Genomic DNA, 17574 nt, shown 5'->3' with positions numbered 1-17574 from the left:
AAATACAGTTCGGGAAAAGAAAGGAGGAAGAAAAGGGGGAAAGAAAAGGGGAGTGAGAGAGGGAGCAGCCGAGTGTACAGCCAAGTCCTCTCTTCGATCAGTTTGCCTGGCTCTGTGCCAGTGAGGCGCTGTCCATGAGGAGGTAAATCATTTTCTGCCTGAGAAAGAAACAGGAAGAAATGATTGTTGGGGCTATGCCACAGCCAGCTTGGAATTGCTGTATTCCCAAAGATGGGAATCCCCAGTCGGCCAAGAATAAATGGAACAGTTGGCCCTGAAGAGTGTAAAAAAAAAATCATCAATATTCAAGGAAGCCTGGTCGTACAGTACAGAGTTAGAAACAGTGGATTTAAGCACTGGCTTGTACTAACCCCGAGGTAAAAGCAACTTCCTGATTCATTTATACTCTGATTCTGTTGTCAAATACCAAATGAACTGTGTTGAGCATATTTATCCTCGGTGCATTTGGACATCCGATCGAGGAGAAAAGGCTCATGCCAACAGATTGTCCATTCCCTAACGGCTGTGCTAATACGGTGCTCTGTGTCTGTGCCAAGGTTAAACTCCTAATGACTGAGGAGGGCATATTGTTGGTGCAGCAATGCTCTGCGTGAGTGTGACAGACACCAAGTGTTTTGGTGCATAGCACCCTGCCTGTAAAGCACTGCATCTATAGACACCCTGCACAGTCACACACACCCAATCCCCACACTGAAAGGCTACTACACTCTCTTGACAAGCTGGGGGCTTAAAGAGGGCTTAAGACAAGCAAAGGAAGGACATTTAAGAGTAAAAGTCAGGGGCTATAATTCTATTAAAATAATAAACTATTATTCTCCTAAGAATTCAGGATCACATGTGGCAAGCTCTTAACTAGCTAAAACATTAGGCCATGGACTTTATTTATAAAGCTTTTTTTTAACACAGTGCTTTGCAGCAAAATATTTTCATAAAATATTTAGCTCAATGAAAAAAAGGGGTCAATGTAAGGGCCCTTGGGGAAAGAAAACCTGGAGTATCAAAAGGTCCTCAAAGCAAAATCTCTAGCAATGGACCCAAACTTGTTTAAAAATCTGCAGCTTCGGATGCGAGTGAGGAAAGTGCTTGGCAATTACATCAAAATTGGTTCAGGTTGCAAAAAAAATAGAAGGAAGAAGATTCCCTTTTCAGCTGATGTGGTGACAGATGATAATGAAGACGTGTTCTCCCCTGCTCTGCAGACTGCAGCCTCCCCACCCCTGGCACTGCTGACAAAGATTAACAGCTGCTTTCATCTCTTCCAGAGCATTTTCTGCTCTGCTCCTCAGACGCTGCTCCAGGTATTCTGCCGCGCTGCCTCTCCAAGGCTGCAGGAAAAACTTCCCTCTCTCAATACACATGTTGAACTCGGATTCACCCGCTCCACACCCACGCCTCGCCTTGAAAACCTCGGGAAAGGCTGTTCTGCTCAGGGCACGCGGAGAACAACTCTTGGCATCAAGTCATGGCTGACTGAGTGACGTTTCCCCGTCTCCTGTCTCGTACAGCACAGTGGAGACAGAGCATTCTAATATACACGAGACAAATGAGGACTATTAGTAAAATGAAATGCCCCACTGATCACGTAACACCATATCAGAATGGAGAATAACCTGAATGATGAGTGTGACGAAAACCAGCATACTTCTGCTCCCCGCCTCTTCCTCATTAATCACTTAGGACACCTAGCGATTATTTATTTGCACTTCTCCACTCACAGGCTACCACAACAAACAGGCCCGCAGGCTGCTGAGAACATTTGGGAGTGATTAATCAGTGGGCCGTCCGGAGAGACAGAACGCAGGGGAGGGAGGGAGGGGGGGGAGGGGAGCTCAAACATGTGTTTCTTAATCTTTCATCTATATTCAAGTCAATAGGCAACCTAACAAAAACTAGAGGGCGCCCAAGTCAGGGGAGATGAGCTGTGCGGTCAGAGGAGATGGCTACGATAGCAGATCTGGGGATAGAATGAAGTGGCACGTCTCGAGAAAGAAGGAAGACATGATTTGGATCAATAAGCAAACTCATGGGGGAAATGTGTCCCTGAAAACAGCCGCTAAGACCCTTAGCATTTTTTCAAGTTAAGCAGTTTATCCTGTATCGCACACTCATAAAGCCAACCACGGAAATAACACACAGCAACACTCACTGGGCCACATAGAGCGTAGTGGGATAATGGGATTTTTTAGCAGGCTGCAGCTGGCTCTCACGTGCTGGGTTCGTGAACCGATTACAGGCTATAATCCTCTCCATTCAAGACTTTGTACGAGAGGACAGAAGCGACGGAAAACACAAAAGAGATCCATCATCCTTGCTACTTTAAGTTTGATACTGTATGGGTCTACGCATGTCCGAAATGAAAAGGTCGAGGGCATAATATCCTACATAATAAACCGTAATCTTTAATTCTCCAGTCAGAAGAGCTCAAATATGTTGTGGAAAATGTACTAGTAGCACTATTAAGCTGTGTCTTAATGTGGATCGTTATCTATTTATTGCACCAGTCTACATTATAGCCAAAGGTTAATTTTATACCTTTGCAGATAACACGCTCAACAATACACGGTGTGTTTCATCAGTCTTGTAATCCCTTTTTTTATTCCTCACAATTGTCATTTGGCTTACAATCCCCCGGCAGCCGAGCTACGTCTTGCTGCCGATAAAGAGAGAGAAGGCAGCGTGATGATTGTGAAACGTTTCAGCAAATGAGAGAGAGCGGGTGATCAGAACTAAATGCTCAACCACCTGTCCTGACAATGGCCTTATCCTCTGTGGTAATCTGAGCTCCATTCGCAGAAAGCTGGGGCCCTTTTAACTGATAAACAGAAAGTACATATGCGTGTCTGAAAAAAATAATTCAGCACTAGCGTTTGGGGAAATCAACCTACAACCGCTGATTAGGCAGCTATTAGTTATTCATGTCGAGTGAAGCCGTGGTGAGGTCGAGCGCCGAGGAGCGCCGATGCCTGAGAGGCCCCACCAAGAGCCATCTTTGTTCCTTTGTAAGACATAAAGGCAGCTCAAGGGAGCAGAGGCCTCCATGCTGGCATCCGCACACAATAGGTCATAAAACTCCTCGACGCGTTATTCCCCGCCACCAGCTATTGCAATCCACTCTCTCATTCCACAACACTCAACCCGTGTCTCGAACCACAATGCGGGAGTGACTGCGGTTGTAATGGCGAAGATAAGCGACTCCATTTGCATGACCTTTCACTGAGGGACACTAAAGAGGTTTGGATGGCATCCCTCGGCCCCCACGGGGGCCCCGACCGCATAATATCCATTCAACAGGATAGCGCGATAACTAAACGCTAATGTGCTGATCGTGGAGCCCTGTGGGCGACTATTAGGCCTGACGTGGGAAGGCAAACAGAGCTGGAAATAGATTGATGCCGAGGGTGTGACTTCTGCCCACGTTCGACTCGTCACAGACGACCTAGCCGTTTTTGGATCATCCTCGCCGACATACTGAGAGACAAAGGCGGCGCTGTGTGAGGTGACAAGCCTACAGGACAACAGGACAGAAGGTCTGTGCTTCACATCCTCTCGTTTCTCCACTCATGAAAGGAATCTGTCAGGAGTGGATGGCAGTGCTTTCCCCTCTCCCCCCACAGGGCTTAGTACACGTGGACCCGGGGTGAATGCACAGGCTTGAGTCAGCGCTTCATCTCTTTGTTTGTCAGACCCCCCCTCCGGAGGCTATATGAGTGGGCCAGACAGACTTCCTGACTCAGGGATTTATTTGGGGGAACAGGAGAAAGGGCAACAGAGGTTATCCCTCATGCAGGCTGAGACAAACACTGCTTTTCCTTCCCTCTATCACTGTTGCCGTTTGCCGTTCATGATGACGGACACAAGTGATTCGACGCTGCCTGCCACAACGGTGCCCATCACGCCGGCGCCGCAGGGGCACGACACTATCGCGCCGTGTTATCGTATGGGTAGTGACAGCCGAAAAAAGAGGCATGGGGAATCCGCCACAGCGAGAGCGCTGCTTCAGCTGTGCAGAAAATTCTTCTGAACACTCACTGATTATGTGAAGAGCAACACACAGAATCCAAATAAGAACTCCTCATGCAATATTCAGTATGCACTACCCGTGCAGCAGTGAGAGTCACTGGACACGGTCTTTTCTGCAACAATGTTTGATACAGTAAAGATCAAATCTGCAGCTCTGTATCATGGAGGATTAAGCGTCTGGAGAGTGAGGAGGTGCATGAGGGTAGCGTGTATCTACCCAGTATAGATTTCTGAGGCTGCAAGACCGGGCAGCGTCTCCATCAACACCTCAGCCTCGACGGCGCCCGACAGGCCTCGGATGCATTCACACCTGGGTTTATCTACAGGCTGCAGCCCCTTCGTGGCCTCAGCTGGTGCTGCCACTGTGTCTGCCGCTGCACGGAGGCAGCCATTAGTCCCATCAGTCTGATTATGGCAGGGAAAATGCCAGCTGGTGTTTTATCCAACAGTAAACAAAGACAAAATACCACAGAGCGGCTCAGCCATCCCAGCTACCACCCACTCAATGCTTTTGATGAGCCATCCGCTGCCCTGGGCATGTGTTGCTCAGATTCAACAGATTGATAGGAATCAATTCTCATTTGTCACGGCGCTGGAGGTATAGGGCTGTATTAACATTTCAGCTCCACTGTGGCCATTTTCCTCCAAAACGGAGCCAGCGTTTTCTCAGCAGCATGTTTTTCTGCTACGCTATACATTCTGCTCACACCCTCGCTTTGGTGGAGGAATCCATCTCGCTGGGGCCTGACAACAAAACCATTACCCTCTCACCTCCGGGGAGAGAGTCCGTCCAACTGCACAAAACTACACATTTCACAGAGCGGAAAGGCAAGGGTGATGCAGACATAAAGATAGAGAGAGAAGCAGCTCAAAAAGCCGACTCACAAACACGGATTTGCCTGCGCGTGTAACACAAACGCACACAACAAGAGTATCACACATCAAAGTGAGCTCAACGTTGTCTGTGTACAGCATAACTTACTTGACTCCCATGGCAGCGAATCCAATATTCTCCTCCACAGACCTTCTGCCTCCGACGCTGTCAGAATGCAGCATCAGCCCGAGCCGTTCGTCCGAGGCAGCGTCCGACCTGCTCTCTATCTTTATCCTGCTGCCATGTGGGCCACGTCCACTGTGCTCAGCAGACCCCTCTGCTCCACATAATATGGCCTGCCTCTTTGTCAGATCCCTGCTGTCAATCACAGCACAGCCAACCAAACACAGCACTGTCCTGCTTTGTCTGCTTCAAGCCTTTCTCTGTCTGGATCGCCCCTAACGTGGAGCAATTTAGAACTAATGTATTTCCCCCCCCAGCAACGCATGAGAGCATCACACTCGCAAACAAACAGGATGGACTCGGGGGGCCAAGTTCCTCTTGGAATCTTCCACAATCAAACTATAAACTGATTGCACAATGGACTTGCAAGGCAGCCAAACGTGTCAAAACGAGAACGAGCACTTCCACCGCTTCCACTTTGCAACACGCAGGGCTTATCGTTGAAGAGATGCTTGTCCTTCTCCCTCTGACTAAATTATAGTCCAGTGGAGGAGCGAGGGCTATTTCAACTTTCTAAATTTCCAATCTCCACTTCTGACAGGCGAAAAAAAAAAAAAAAAAAAAGTCACATTTTATTCCCACAAGCTAATTACCTGTTTCTATGGTTACTCGGAGCAGCCTGGGGGATGAAGGGCAGAGTGAATGTTGCTGACACAAAGTCTTGTGTGTGCAGGAGAACAGGCGGCTAAATGGCCGTGCTGCCGCAATTACAGGAGGATTCCTTCTGCACGATCACAGTCATTACCGCACAAACACTCACCTGGGCAGCAGCTGCAGGGCGGCGATGGACGACCATAAAACCACTTCCTCCTGACACTCCTCCAGGGCCGCATTCCGGCAAACAGCTGTCCGCCCTGCCCCTGCAACGGTCCGCCCGCCAGCCTTTTGTGCCACCTCTGAAGTCTCTGAAGTCTCTACCAACTGGCCTGGTCTCCAAGGTCTTCTATACTCTTCTATTCATTACCTCCATGCATCTTTAGAGTGAGTAAATCACAACTGCCCAGAGTGTAATTAGTGCGAGATGGCAAATGAATGAGGGACTAGCCTCCCTCTAAACAAACATAAACAAGGGAGCACACATAACCCATGGAAACTGTCTCATGCTAATATGCCGAAATGAGCACACCGGGAAAAGTAGAGTGCAAGCTGAGCAGCCGACTCCTCTCTGCAGTGTGCACTGAGGAATCCCACGGGCCCGGTGGGTAATAAACACACCGTCACAATCAGCAGGTGTTGATGGAACAGAAGAACGGGTAGAAGGATCTGCAGTTCTGCCACACCGCCGCCCCCCCCTGCTGTGAGCTCCGCCTGGTTTCATTACACGACGCTGTGTCAATGCACTAATCATATGCTCCGTCACAAGGCAATCAGCGCTTAACGTGCTAGTCAGCTGAACACATGGTCCTAAATCCATTACTCCCAGTTATACTCTGACACACACACACACACAATGATATGCACACACACACCATCCGGTCAGAGTTTGACCCTTGACTCTTCCTGTCCGCCTGCGACTGTATAGTCAATCTAATTACCAATTGCTCATGACTGCCCCCGGGGTTATGGCTTTGCCTTCCATAATTACCAGAAACAGGAAACAGGGTAAAAGGACGGTTTCATAACTGCAATTGTAGAATTGCCATAAAGGACACATTCATCATACATCAAAGGCCTTCTATAAGTTCTGAAAAAAGAAGCATCACAAGATAACATTCATAGCTTCTATGGGAAAAGTAACCCATGACCAAAAGTGCTGCAAGACAAAACAGTATATATATATATATACTGGAGACTGAAATTATATTATTGTTATCCTGTGAGTGTAATCAAAGCATTCCGTTCTTATAATAACGTATCACTTTTATTTTAGTGTGAAGGAATTTTGAAGGAAAGCTATTTGACGGCACAATTAGGTAATTCAGGGGCACCAATTGTTTTTCTGAGGGGACACATTTGTGCACAGAAACAGCCAAATATTTGACTCTGACCTGCTGGTCTCCGTAGTTGGCATTTATACTCAAATGATTTTTCAACTCAGTAGACATCTCAAATGAAACAAATTAAATGCTTTTTTCTAAGCAGTTGAACGGTTGACTTACTTTTGCAAATGAAAAATTAAACGACGATTCGCTTTTGTTCTTTTCTTTTCTCTCTGCAGCGGGCTAGCTAAAGCGGCTAGACTCGAGCTAATTGCATTCTAATTAAAATTCATCTCTGAGTGGAACAGTGTTAGCGAATGTCAGACAAGTGTCTGAGGAGCCCTCTCCACTCCATCGGGGTAGAAACTACTGTTTGGTTATTCTGCTCCCAGATCCTGGGCTCGCTGGATTTACTCGTGCATCCCACTAATTGTATCGTTCGAGAACAAAAAGGGAATACTAATCAGATATGAGTTTTCAATCGAGTTTAGGGTCCTTATTTCCCAAGCGCTGCGAACAAAAACAAGAAAGTTGATTGATTAAATTTGTTTTGACGAAATCGTCAGTGATATACAAAAAGATAGATAACAAGATAATGATGATGATGATATTCCTGTTGCAGGCAACAGCTGCGGAGGGTCAGGAAACGGGTGTGTGCTTCAAATCAAGCACAGTGCATCTCCACCAGCCTTATCTGTGACCGTTTAAAGCTGGCCCGTCGTCATTGTCTTTCTCCGGGCCAAGTTAAACACCGCATTCTTGGCAGCGAACTATCTATAGGATGAAATGAAAGGTGGAACCTTTGTACTGCGCCTCCACCTACAAACCAACCTCCTGCCCCACCAAGAGGAGAAAAACAAGTCCACCTCCCTCATTTTCCCGGCACCCGACTCCCTAAGCTACTCTTTTTGTAACTCAGGTCCAAAGAAAACATCAGACCTAATAAATCAGTGTCAGGAATTAACCCTGTCTAGCCGCCTCGCTGTTGTTCAGGAGTCAGGACTACTGCTCTTGTGACAGGAAGTAGTATACGAAGGAAGTTGCATATTTAGTGGAGGATCTGGAATGTCCCCTTAGCCAAAGGAGGTCCCGCTGACATACTCTCCTGCGAAAGCTGGCAAGACAAACTCCATTTGGGGTGCTCAGAGAAAAGCTAAGCTCCACAGAGATCCCCCATGGGCTTCCTGTCACACTCCACAAGTCCCACCACCTCCTACGGTGCGGAGCTACAATGGTCCTATGCATCATTCTTAGCCAGCTTCCCTTTCACCAACATTCATTATGGCGTAGCACTCCTCCGAGAGAAGAGGCAAGGGATGTATGTGCTGACCGGCCTGCCAGGGAATCTGTCAATGACAATATAGCACATTGCACCAGCCGTCCACCCGCCTGGAGAGGGTGAAGTATTCTCCGGGGCAACAACAAAAACTGAGCCAAGCGGTGCTGAAAAAGCCTCGCTATGCCTGAGAAGCACAGTGATCAAATGGTTTCATGGAATATATACAAAATAATTGTCCTGCAGAGCTGCGAAAACCAGAAGAGCTGTTTAAAGTCGAGGAAACAAAACAAAGAGGGGGAAAAAAAACTAAACATGAAATACCTCAAGACAATACTCGGCTTTAACCTAAGCCCCTTCGTGAGAGACTCTCCCACTTCATATCGGATTATGTAATTCTATTATCCATTCATGGGCAGTGGTGCCTGCAACTAAGGGTTCATTTACTCCCGTGATGGTGTGCATCCCAAGGCAATGCTATAATTCAACCATGGCAAGAACAACATCTCCATGGAATAGGTGCCCCACATGGAAGTTAACGCCATGAACCACGACCTTCCACAGGCGAGTCTGTGCACATCTCCTCCCACACACACACACACACACACACACACACACACACACACACACACACACACACACACACACACACACACACACAGGCATCTGAATGCATGAAGTTGTATGTATGCACACAAGCTCACACAAATAATAAACACATCATTTAGCACCACAACACCTCGATATAATCTCCGAACGTTTTGACAGACTCAACTGCGGTGTGATTGGACGGGACATGGGGGGGGTGCTTACCTAATGAAGAAGGAGGCCGCTGCAGATGAGGAAGGAGAGGGGGAGGAGGTGGATGCATTGGCGGCAGGTGCTGGGAGTCCCGGTTGGCTGGAGCTCCTCAGGCGGCAGGGCGTCAGGGTGCTGGTGGTGCTGCTGCTGCTGCTGCTGCTGGTCATGGTGGTGACTGGAGCCTCCAAGGCTGTGGCATCCCTGTCTGCTTCCCCCAACAAACCCTGGTACTGTTGACACACAGATACAGAGATAAGGCCACAACCATCACTTGCAAGTTTTTACTGCTCCCTGCCCACCTTCCTTCCACTCCATTTACTCCCCCTATGCCACAGATGGACAGGCAGCTGCTGCAGCCAGCACCGGTTAAGCGGGAGTCAGCAGTATCCACAGCAGAGGGATCCCTACAGAACAGCGAGGATGCGGCACCATTCATTGATTCTGGCAACACTCTAGAGGTTGTTCTGGCTGTAGCCTACTGTAATTAAGTGATAACCCACATTTAATTAGTAATTAAATCACAAGCGATTTACTTCACACTGCTCCCGATTATATCTTTACCTCCATGGCTAATTTGGCACTTTGCAGGGTGAGTTCTTCTTGGACTATCTAACAGCGGGTTTCCGACGGAATAAGCACCATCAACAACAATCTGAGAAATGAGATTTGTTCCATAAATGTTTACGAGGTATCTAAACTGTGCCTGCGTGGGCACACCCTGCTCTGGAAGCTTGGTAGCTGAACAGTAAACACACTACAGCTGCATCTGCTTCAGCCCATGAGCTCTGGTACAGTAACTAATGCCAAAGCCACGCTGGGTATACCACCTGAATGTCTTCATGTGTGTTATATATGTGCTGCATCCACAAGCAGCAATACCAGTTTTACAAGTGACTTGTTTCCAAAAATTTAAATATTATTGTCATTCTCTGATCTTAAATACAGGAATGTTTAAGAGAGCCTTCAGAAAAGCAAACAGGTGTTGACCATATTCTTTCTTTCCAATGATGGGTGACAGGTCTTGATTGCTGGACTGGATGGAGACAGAAGACCCAACACTTCTTTACATCCTGCCAAAGAGTGTTGAGAATTACATCAGTTCATTATACTGAATATAGTGCATTTATGTTATTAATAAATGGTAGAGAGAGGCAGGAAAGCAAAGCTCTTCTTTGATATTTATCTGGTGAGAGCTTCTCCTAATCAGACCTTTTTCTGGGCAGCCCAGTAGTCCAACTGAAGGTCTGGGAGTCACAGTCCACCTTCCTCTTCAGACTTAGTTAACATTTTCGTTTTCACAAATAAAAGGAGCCACTTAGTTTGTTTATGGGTCTTAAGAATGATTAGTGTAAGTAAAGTGAAGTGACAGCTAATTTGCGGCAATACGTTCAATTTACTATTTCATTAAATCCGATGGGAAGTAGATTCCAAATGAGAGCGGTCTTTAAAGTTTGGGAGACACATTAAGCCCAAAACCAGGTAAAGAGTGAAATGGTTGATGTCAATAAGAAGTTCAATAAGGAGGCATTGGGTTTCACCAAGTTAATTTTGTCTGCGAGGAGTTCAATTGCCAACTTGAATGAGAATGGGGATAATGGGCAACCCATATTGCTCCAGATGAATAAACTCCTTTTCTAAATGATTCAGTTTGTTTGGTAACAGTCCTTTTCCATGCAGATGTGTATGAGATCAGCCGTCCTCTAATCACAGCGCTTTAGCTACATCCTTTATTACTGCAGGATTAACAGGGGAAGCTGCATTGTCCTGTTTTTATTGTTCCAACCAATGTCTAACATTGTTGCCATACTGAGACTTGTTTGGTTTATTGATGGTGCTTCACTGTCGACAAATAAGACCAGAAAAGATAAAAACAGAAAAAGCAAACAAAAGAGAGAGAGAGGTAAGGACAGCTCACCCCCTCCTAGAAGCCAACAGCCTAATCCCCAAAGACAAAGCGTTTCTTAGCCCCCTTAAGTAATATTTGGCTCTACAGAACAGCAGGCATGTGGCGGCAATGGAAAGAGCAATAGAAATGAAGTAATAAAAAAAGACAGGGGTGGCTTGACCGAGCCTGACGGATGAGCAGAGCGAGCGCTAGACCAGCAAATGTAGGCCGTCCTAGGCGTCATTTCTCCTAATCACTAAATAAATAAACTAAATGTCAGCTTTAGTGAACATTTATATTGGCTTACATCCATGGAATAAATTGCATATATTGTCATTACTTTAAAAATGAAGAATTATATCATTTGATCTCATCAGGATCCACATTTGCTTTTGTAAGATATTAAAATAAAGTTTCGAACCATACTTGTAATCTTCAGAGCAATGAAAAAGTTTAAAGTATGAATATGAACGTAAACGCAGACAGATGCATAGTTCAGAGCAAATACACTAAGTCTTCTAGTCTCTAGTTTCTCTAAAACCGGTATAGCTTAGTGGAGATGGAGCATAAAAGGTTCAGCTGGAGCTCTGGAGGCTGCAGCGGTTCACTGATTGCTCATAGTCCCACTGAAGGAGTACAGAGAGCTAATGACATAAGCCAAAAGCCAAATCAGAGTCTACCCTTCAGCTTGAGTCACCATACAGACGAAAGGTTAATCCTCACCGGAGCCGCTAGTTTATCCTGCAAGACAATGACCGATAGCCGCTGACAAGAACCGGTCCTGTGGTTTTTCAGCATCAGAAATTAAATAAATAAAAAGGTCAAAGTTTGCTTAAAAGCATACATAACACTGACACATGCACATTGTTTAATCAGCAACGCCCTTGAATTGAGCAGCGCTGCAGCCTCGGTGCCATTTGACAGCATATGCATTATAACGCACCGTTGGAGCCCTCTGCATATTTACCTCCGTGTTTGCCCCAGATTCATGTTTGGCGACTAAAATCAAATCCGTAACAATCTTTTTCACGAAGTGTCTGCCATTTGTCAACACGGGCCGACAGCTGCACTATTTATATGCCAAGCTTGACATGTGAATGCTATACATCAGGATGTGAGGACATACTTACATTCTGACATTCACATGAGAGGCTATCTCTCTGCAGAGTGTCGCCACTGTTAGCTTTGCATGAAGCACAATGTGTTGCTATATTAAAAAGGGCAGACGCTTCGTCTTTCCCCAGAAAAGCTTCGCTGACCATTTGTCAAACGGCGGACCCGTAGTGCACGTTCACAAACTCCCACTTTCCCATTTCTTCCTTTTTGAGCTTGTTATCACGCCTGAGGAATCACAGCCTTGTTTAAGACGTCTGCTTTGGCTCTCTTGAGACTCCGTCATGGAGGTAAAGCCTGATATCGAGTCTGCGGTATTTGAGGTTATGACTGCAGAAGCGCACCACGGAAAAAAAAAAAACTGGCTGCGAACTGAAATGAGCCAAATGCAGATCCTCTGGCAGACGCCGGAGCGGTAAGCCTCATACCACGCCGGTGTCGGTGACAGGCTCGGAACTCCCATTACACTTTGGCACGAAAGACGAGAGCACTTCACACGCAGCCGTACAGGAAGCTGTCGTGTATAGCTCATCAGCTCGGTCGCTGATTGAGTCGGCGTAGTGTCGGTTTTTAAAATCAAGTGGCAGCACATTTTCAGGAGCATAGAGGGACAGCTGTTTGTAGCCGGGCCGTGGGCTACAGATTCAAACACACATATAGGTGTTTGAGCTCATCACAGTGGCCATCAGAGAGTATTCCCCCTCTGTATTACCACTGGGGTCTTAAGCCCCTCAGCCGTGCTGCTCTTTGCAGCCTTGGACCTGGACTGGCCCTGATTCTGACTGAAAAGAACAATCTATCCCCTGGTCAGGTAATTAGGCCGTGTCAGTGGAGCCATGTGTGCTCGCCCGTTTGTACAGAGAGCCAGTAATGAGCTGGCCTTCCACCCTTTAACCCTCCGCTCTCCCTGATCCCTTTGCCTTGGTTTGCCACTGGAAAGAAAAGGCAGAAAAGGGAGGGGGGGGAGACAAAGCATGTAAGAGAGAGAGCCGAAAGAGAGAAAAAGAGTTCGGGAGAGTGCTTCCTGTGAAGTCTGAAGTGAGCAGCGAAGGCCAACACCCGATCAGCAGACCATTTTCTCCTTAGCCGCTGACAGTACCAAGACTCCCCTGTGACCTTTGATCCCAGCGGTCAACAGACGATTACTGCTGGAGTGAAATAGGCCTCGTGTTAATCTGGCTGGTGTGCTCAGCTGGCCTCTGTCCTACCGTGTCACCAAAGGCCTAAAGTAAAACTGATATTTAGCTCCCTCTCTGGACAGAAAATGTCCACCGTCTTTTAGTGAATGCCATAATTGCCACTTTTTAAAAATTGTTTCCTAATTCGGCAAGGTTTTCCCTCTCCCTTTCCTTCCTGTATCCTTTTCTTCTCATCGTCACTTTCCGTGGCACATTGCCACGAGCACAGCTGCACCAAAGAAACCGCAGCCAAGATCATCTGCCGTGCTTCATATCGGCGGCAAAGGAGCAGGACGTGGCAGCGGGCAACCAGGGGGCCAATAACGAGATCCTCATGGGTCAAGAACACTTAGATTAACGCACATGTGTTTGTGGATTTTATGGGGCGAAAGGGAGAACCATAGATTTGGATCAATGTTTGGTTATGAATGGAACGCTTTTTGTAATGTTTTTAATTTCTGGATTACTTTAATTGCATGAAGCTCTTCATTCAAACAGCCAGCAACTCCAGGGGATGACTTCAGCAACTGTGAAGTCGGAGCTCATCTAAATTGGGGCTTTGCATCAGATGGTCTCAAAAAAAAAAAAAAAGTGCATTTGCTCCATTCAAGGCAGCTACACTCCTATGAACCAGTGTCAGCCAATTACAAAGAAGGAGCCAGATAGTTTCAATTCCAACGACCACAAAACATCATTCCAGATGTTATCCAGAGCTTTTTCCCAAATGGGAGATTCAAGGTGCCCTATAATGGGCTGTGTGGGAGCGCCCCAGGCTCCCTGGTTGACAGGATTTCTGTCTGACACACACACACACAAACACACAAGCCCATTTCTGCTTCTTTGTCTGAAGCACGCCGCATGCTTTCCCTACAGAGAAACCAAGAGGGACTCATGAACTGAGGCTTGTGCCTTTCGGCACAGCAGAACTCCCAGTTCTCGTGAGTGTGTGTGTGGGTTTTTGTCTTTCTGAAGGGTCTGGTTTTAATGAAAGAAAGAGGCTTGGGAAAATAACACCCATTTCTGCTGTGTTTGTTACTCCATGTCCTGGAGGGACATTTCTCTCTGTCCGAGGAGGGCCCCAGCCTCAGCTATGTGGCGTTGAGCAACCCGTCCTGGCTCCAAGGGGCCCGCTAATTGCTTTTAGACACATAGATGGAGAACACAAGCCAGCCTCTCCATCCTGTGCCAGGCTGTTTGATTTGCCCTAGATTGTGTACACGCAGTTAAAAGCTTTTGATGCCCTCCCATAAACCATCTCTGAAGGCACTTGTTGACATTAATGGGAGGAATGGAAATCTGTCTTCAATTGTCAAGCAGAAAGGAAGGAATAACACTGCCAAGTGCTGTTCTGGAAAAAGACTGGCGTTAACAACAAAGGCGGAATTGCAGTTTATATACTGTAACTGGTGGGAAATATGAAAGCGCGAGGACTGGATGATGTTAGCACATGGTGTTTGGTCTGCACACTGAATCTGCCTGGTGAAGAATGTCACAGAGGTTTGTCATTCAGGTCTCAGACCAGCTGTCCCCATCAAAGTAGAAATCCACAAATCGGCAGCCAGAAATATGCTCTGTGATGCAAAAAATCACTGTCAACACTTACACTTACTATAAATACATACATAAAATGTATGTAAATGTGCAAATATGTTATTTAAAGTTGTACACAAAGCACAGCAAGGTCAATCCCATCATACCAAGGGACAATTTACAAGTCTCTTAGACACCAGACGAGGCACAGAATAATGTTTTCCAAGCATAACAGAAGAGTTATGATGAGGCTGTGGGGTGGTCGTTTTGAAATGCCCTTGAGGAGAAGGTCAGCAGATTAGTGTTGCGATGACCTCCGACCTCAGATCGCTCACACTCCGTGACTACTGAGGAATGAGAGGTCAGCGCTCCTGCAGAGCTCTGACCAACACATTCTCTGGAGGGCTTCACATTTTCACATCTCTCAACATTTGTAGTGGAGAGACGAAACCTGATGAGCACTACAGCATGAAACGTGGAAATGTTTAGAGAAATATCAAAGTATTTTAGTCATATTTCTATTATTACGGCTTTTATTATCGTTCCATTAGATCCACAGCTGCTTTTATTATTAGTAATCATTCCTTTATTATTTTTGCTGCTCCTGCTATTACTGCCATCATTAAATGCATCATTTCTGCCATATGTTACTTTATGTTGTCACTTTATTATGTTGTTTATGTACATATCACATATATTGGACTTCTGTTCATCCCTCCTCATTTGCTCTCCCCGAGGTTTCTTCCATTTCTTTTCCTGTCTGAGTTTTTCCTTCTCCGATGCGAGGGTCCAAGGACAGGTGGTGTTTTTACAAAGCCCCTGAGGCAAATTTGTTATATTGGGCTACATAAATACAATTTTACTGAATAACACTTTCGTTGATTTAGGTTGAGAGAAAATCACTTTTCTTCATGATTGAATTGGTCTCATTTATCTATTAAGAGTCCAAGCATGTGATGCTCTTATGGCCACTTTACATTACCAATTCTTGGCTGAGCCATTTAAGCTCATTCTGCTGTTTTTTAAAAACACTCTAAATAAGTGAAAGTGCTTGAAACAACACAAAGTTGCAGAGGACACATTAAAGGCATACCGGTTTAGGCTGAGGGATGAAGTTGTTGACCCTGGAGATGCTCCACATGCCCTCGAGGTACTGCTGTGCCTGAATGGTGACGGAGCTCAGGGATCCACTGATCTGCCCTCCTGCCACCGTCACCTGTACACTTGTCTTAGGCCCCGAAGTGACAGCGGGGCTCTGCGACCAGCCTGGCACCCTGTGCCGCTCCCCCAAGGGCAGGACAGAGTGGGCAGCTGGTTGGCCTTTGGACAGCTGTTTTGCATGGACGCCGGGGGACGACACAGTGAATCTGGCAGGCTGTGGGAGGAAGGACGTAGTAGGCAGGGCTGCCATGTCTGAGCTGATGGTGAGGATGGGAGCGTGGAGCGTCTGCAAGGCCTCCTGCCTCAGTTGGTGGAGAGGTGTGGAGCATACCTGGCAACAGCTGCCAGCGGCTTCATGGCTGCCGGGTCTTTGGAGCTGCTCGAACAGGAAGGTTGCATACCCAGGGTCCTGCAGAGTAAACACACACAAGAGAGGGGTTTAACTTGAAGCATTTAACAAGTGGATCTCGAGCATATGTGTTCTTTTGAAAGGATTTCCTGTATGTTGTTCACATTTTCCAGGCGCGTCAGTGGTCTGCTAGCAGTGTGGTCCCCGACGGCCCTCCGGGACCCTCACACCCCTGCTTTAACCACTTCCTGATTTTTTTTCAGGATGGTTGTTTGTTTAGACTGAGATACTTTGTCTGCATGCAATTGAAGACCGCTGAATCAGGTTCACCAAACAACGTAAATGTGAGGAGACAACTCGGAAATAAGGCTCCGAGGGATTACTTGAAAATCCCACAGAGACATTCTTAACAAAAAGAGATTAAAGTGAAATGTGGTCTTCTATTTTTGAAGCTTTCAAAATAAGAGGGCCGAGCAGATTTCAGCTTATTACTGCTTTTAGTGAAGGTTCCCAGTGGAGTTTTGTCCTTTCACTTTGTCTCTAAGAAGGCTCCACGGGGTGTCCGTCTCTGTTTGGGCAAATGAGAAACGAAAACAACAGCTATGGAGACTCCGGTGCCCAAAGCCATACAATTTACATATGATAAATGTCCCAGCATGAAAACATATGATAAGCCACTGAATGTGAAAATAACTACCTCCTCCAGGAAACCGGATACACGCTGAGCAATCAATGAACTATTCAAACCCTGAGTGAGGTTAGAACATAACTTTCTCTGTGTTTTAGGGAAACAAAGACACACACACATAGACAAACAACACAGTCTCTTAAGAGGCATAAAGGGCCACAGGGCTCCTGCCCAGTGGAGCTGTGGCCTAAGACAGGAGCCCACAACCCATACATAAATGTTTATGAGGCCTTTGCTTCGTGGAACCTCGGAGGTGATCACGAGGAGTGAAGCAGTGAGGAAACAGCAATCCTCTGCCCTAATGTAGTGCCACTTAATACAGCTAACCCAATAGACCCGGAGACCAAAGAGGCAGGCCGAGGGACTCTAAATCTCCTCCCCGTGAAAGCAGCTCAATACAAAGACTTTTAGATGACCTTTCTCCGCAAACACCCACAGAATTAATAATATGATCACGCAACCTTCCCACACAGCCGAGAAGAGTGGGCACATATCATCTGTACATTTCCCTTACTCTCAAAAAAATGGACAGAAAGCGCTATCCACCGGATCATCATAATCTCCTATCATCGCTTT

General features: G+C 46.5%; 1 protein-coding gene across 3 annotated transcripts in view; it reads right to left on the bottom strand.

Annotated features, from left to right (window-relative positions):
- Nucleotides 1-17574, bottom strand: part of kif26ab (kinesin family member 26Ab) — a 67791-nt gene that overhangs the window by 24372 nt on the left and 25845 nt on the right. For 2 of the 3 annotated variants that reach the window (XM_084012975.1, XM_084012976.1), the window contains exons 3-4: nt 15894-16370; nt 9107-9324 (exon numbers count right to left, since the gene is read on the bottom strand). In XM_084012975.1, the coding sequence (XP_083869101.1) occupies nt 9107-9324; nt 15894-16370 (695 nt within the window). Of the gene's footprint in view, nt 1-5023; nt 5138-9106; nt 9325-15893; nt 16371-17574 lie in introns of those variants that run through there. The other variant, XM_084012977.1, reaches the window with a different exon arrangement.

Source organism: Eutrigla gurnardus (genome assembly GCF_963514095.1).
Source record: "Eutrigla gurnardus genome assembly, chromosome: 7".
Classification (NCBI taxonomy): Eukaryota; Metazoa; Chordata; class Actinopteri; order Perciformes; family Triglidae; genus Eutrigla; species Eutrigla gurnardus.
This window is presented reverse-complemented; position numbering and strand designations above follow the sequence as displayed.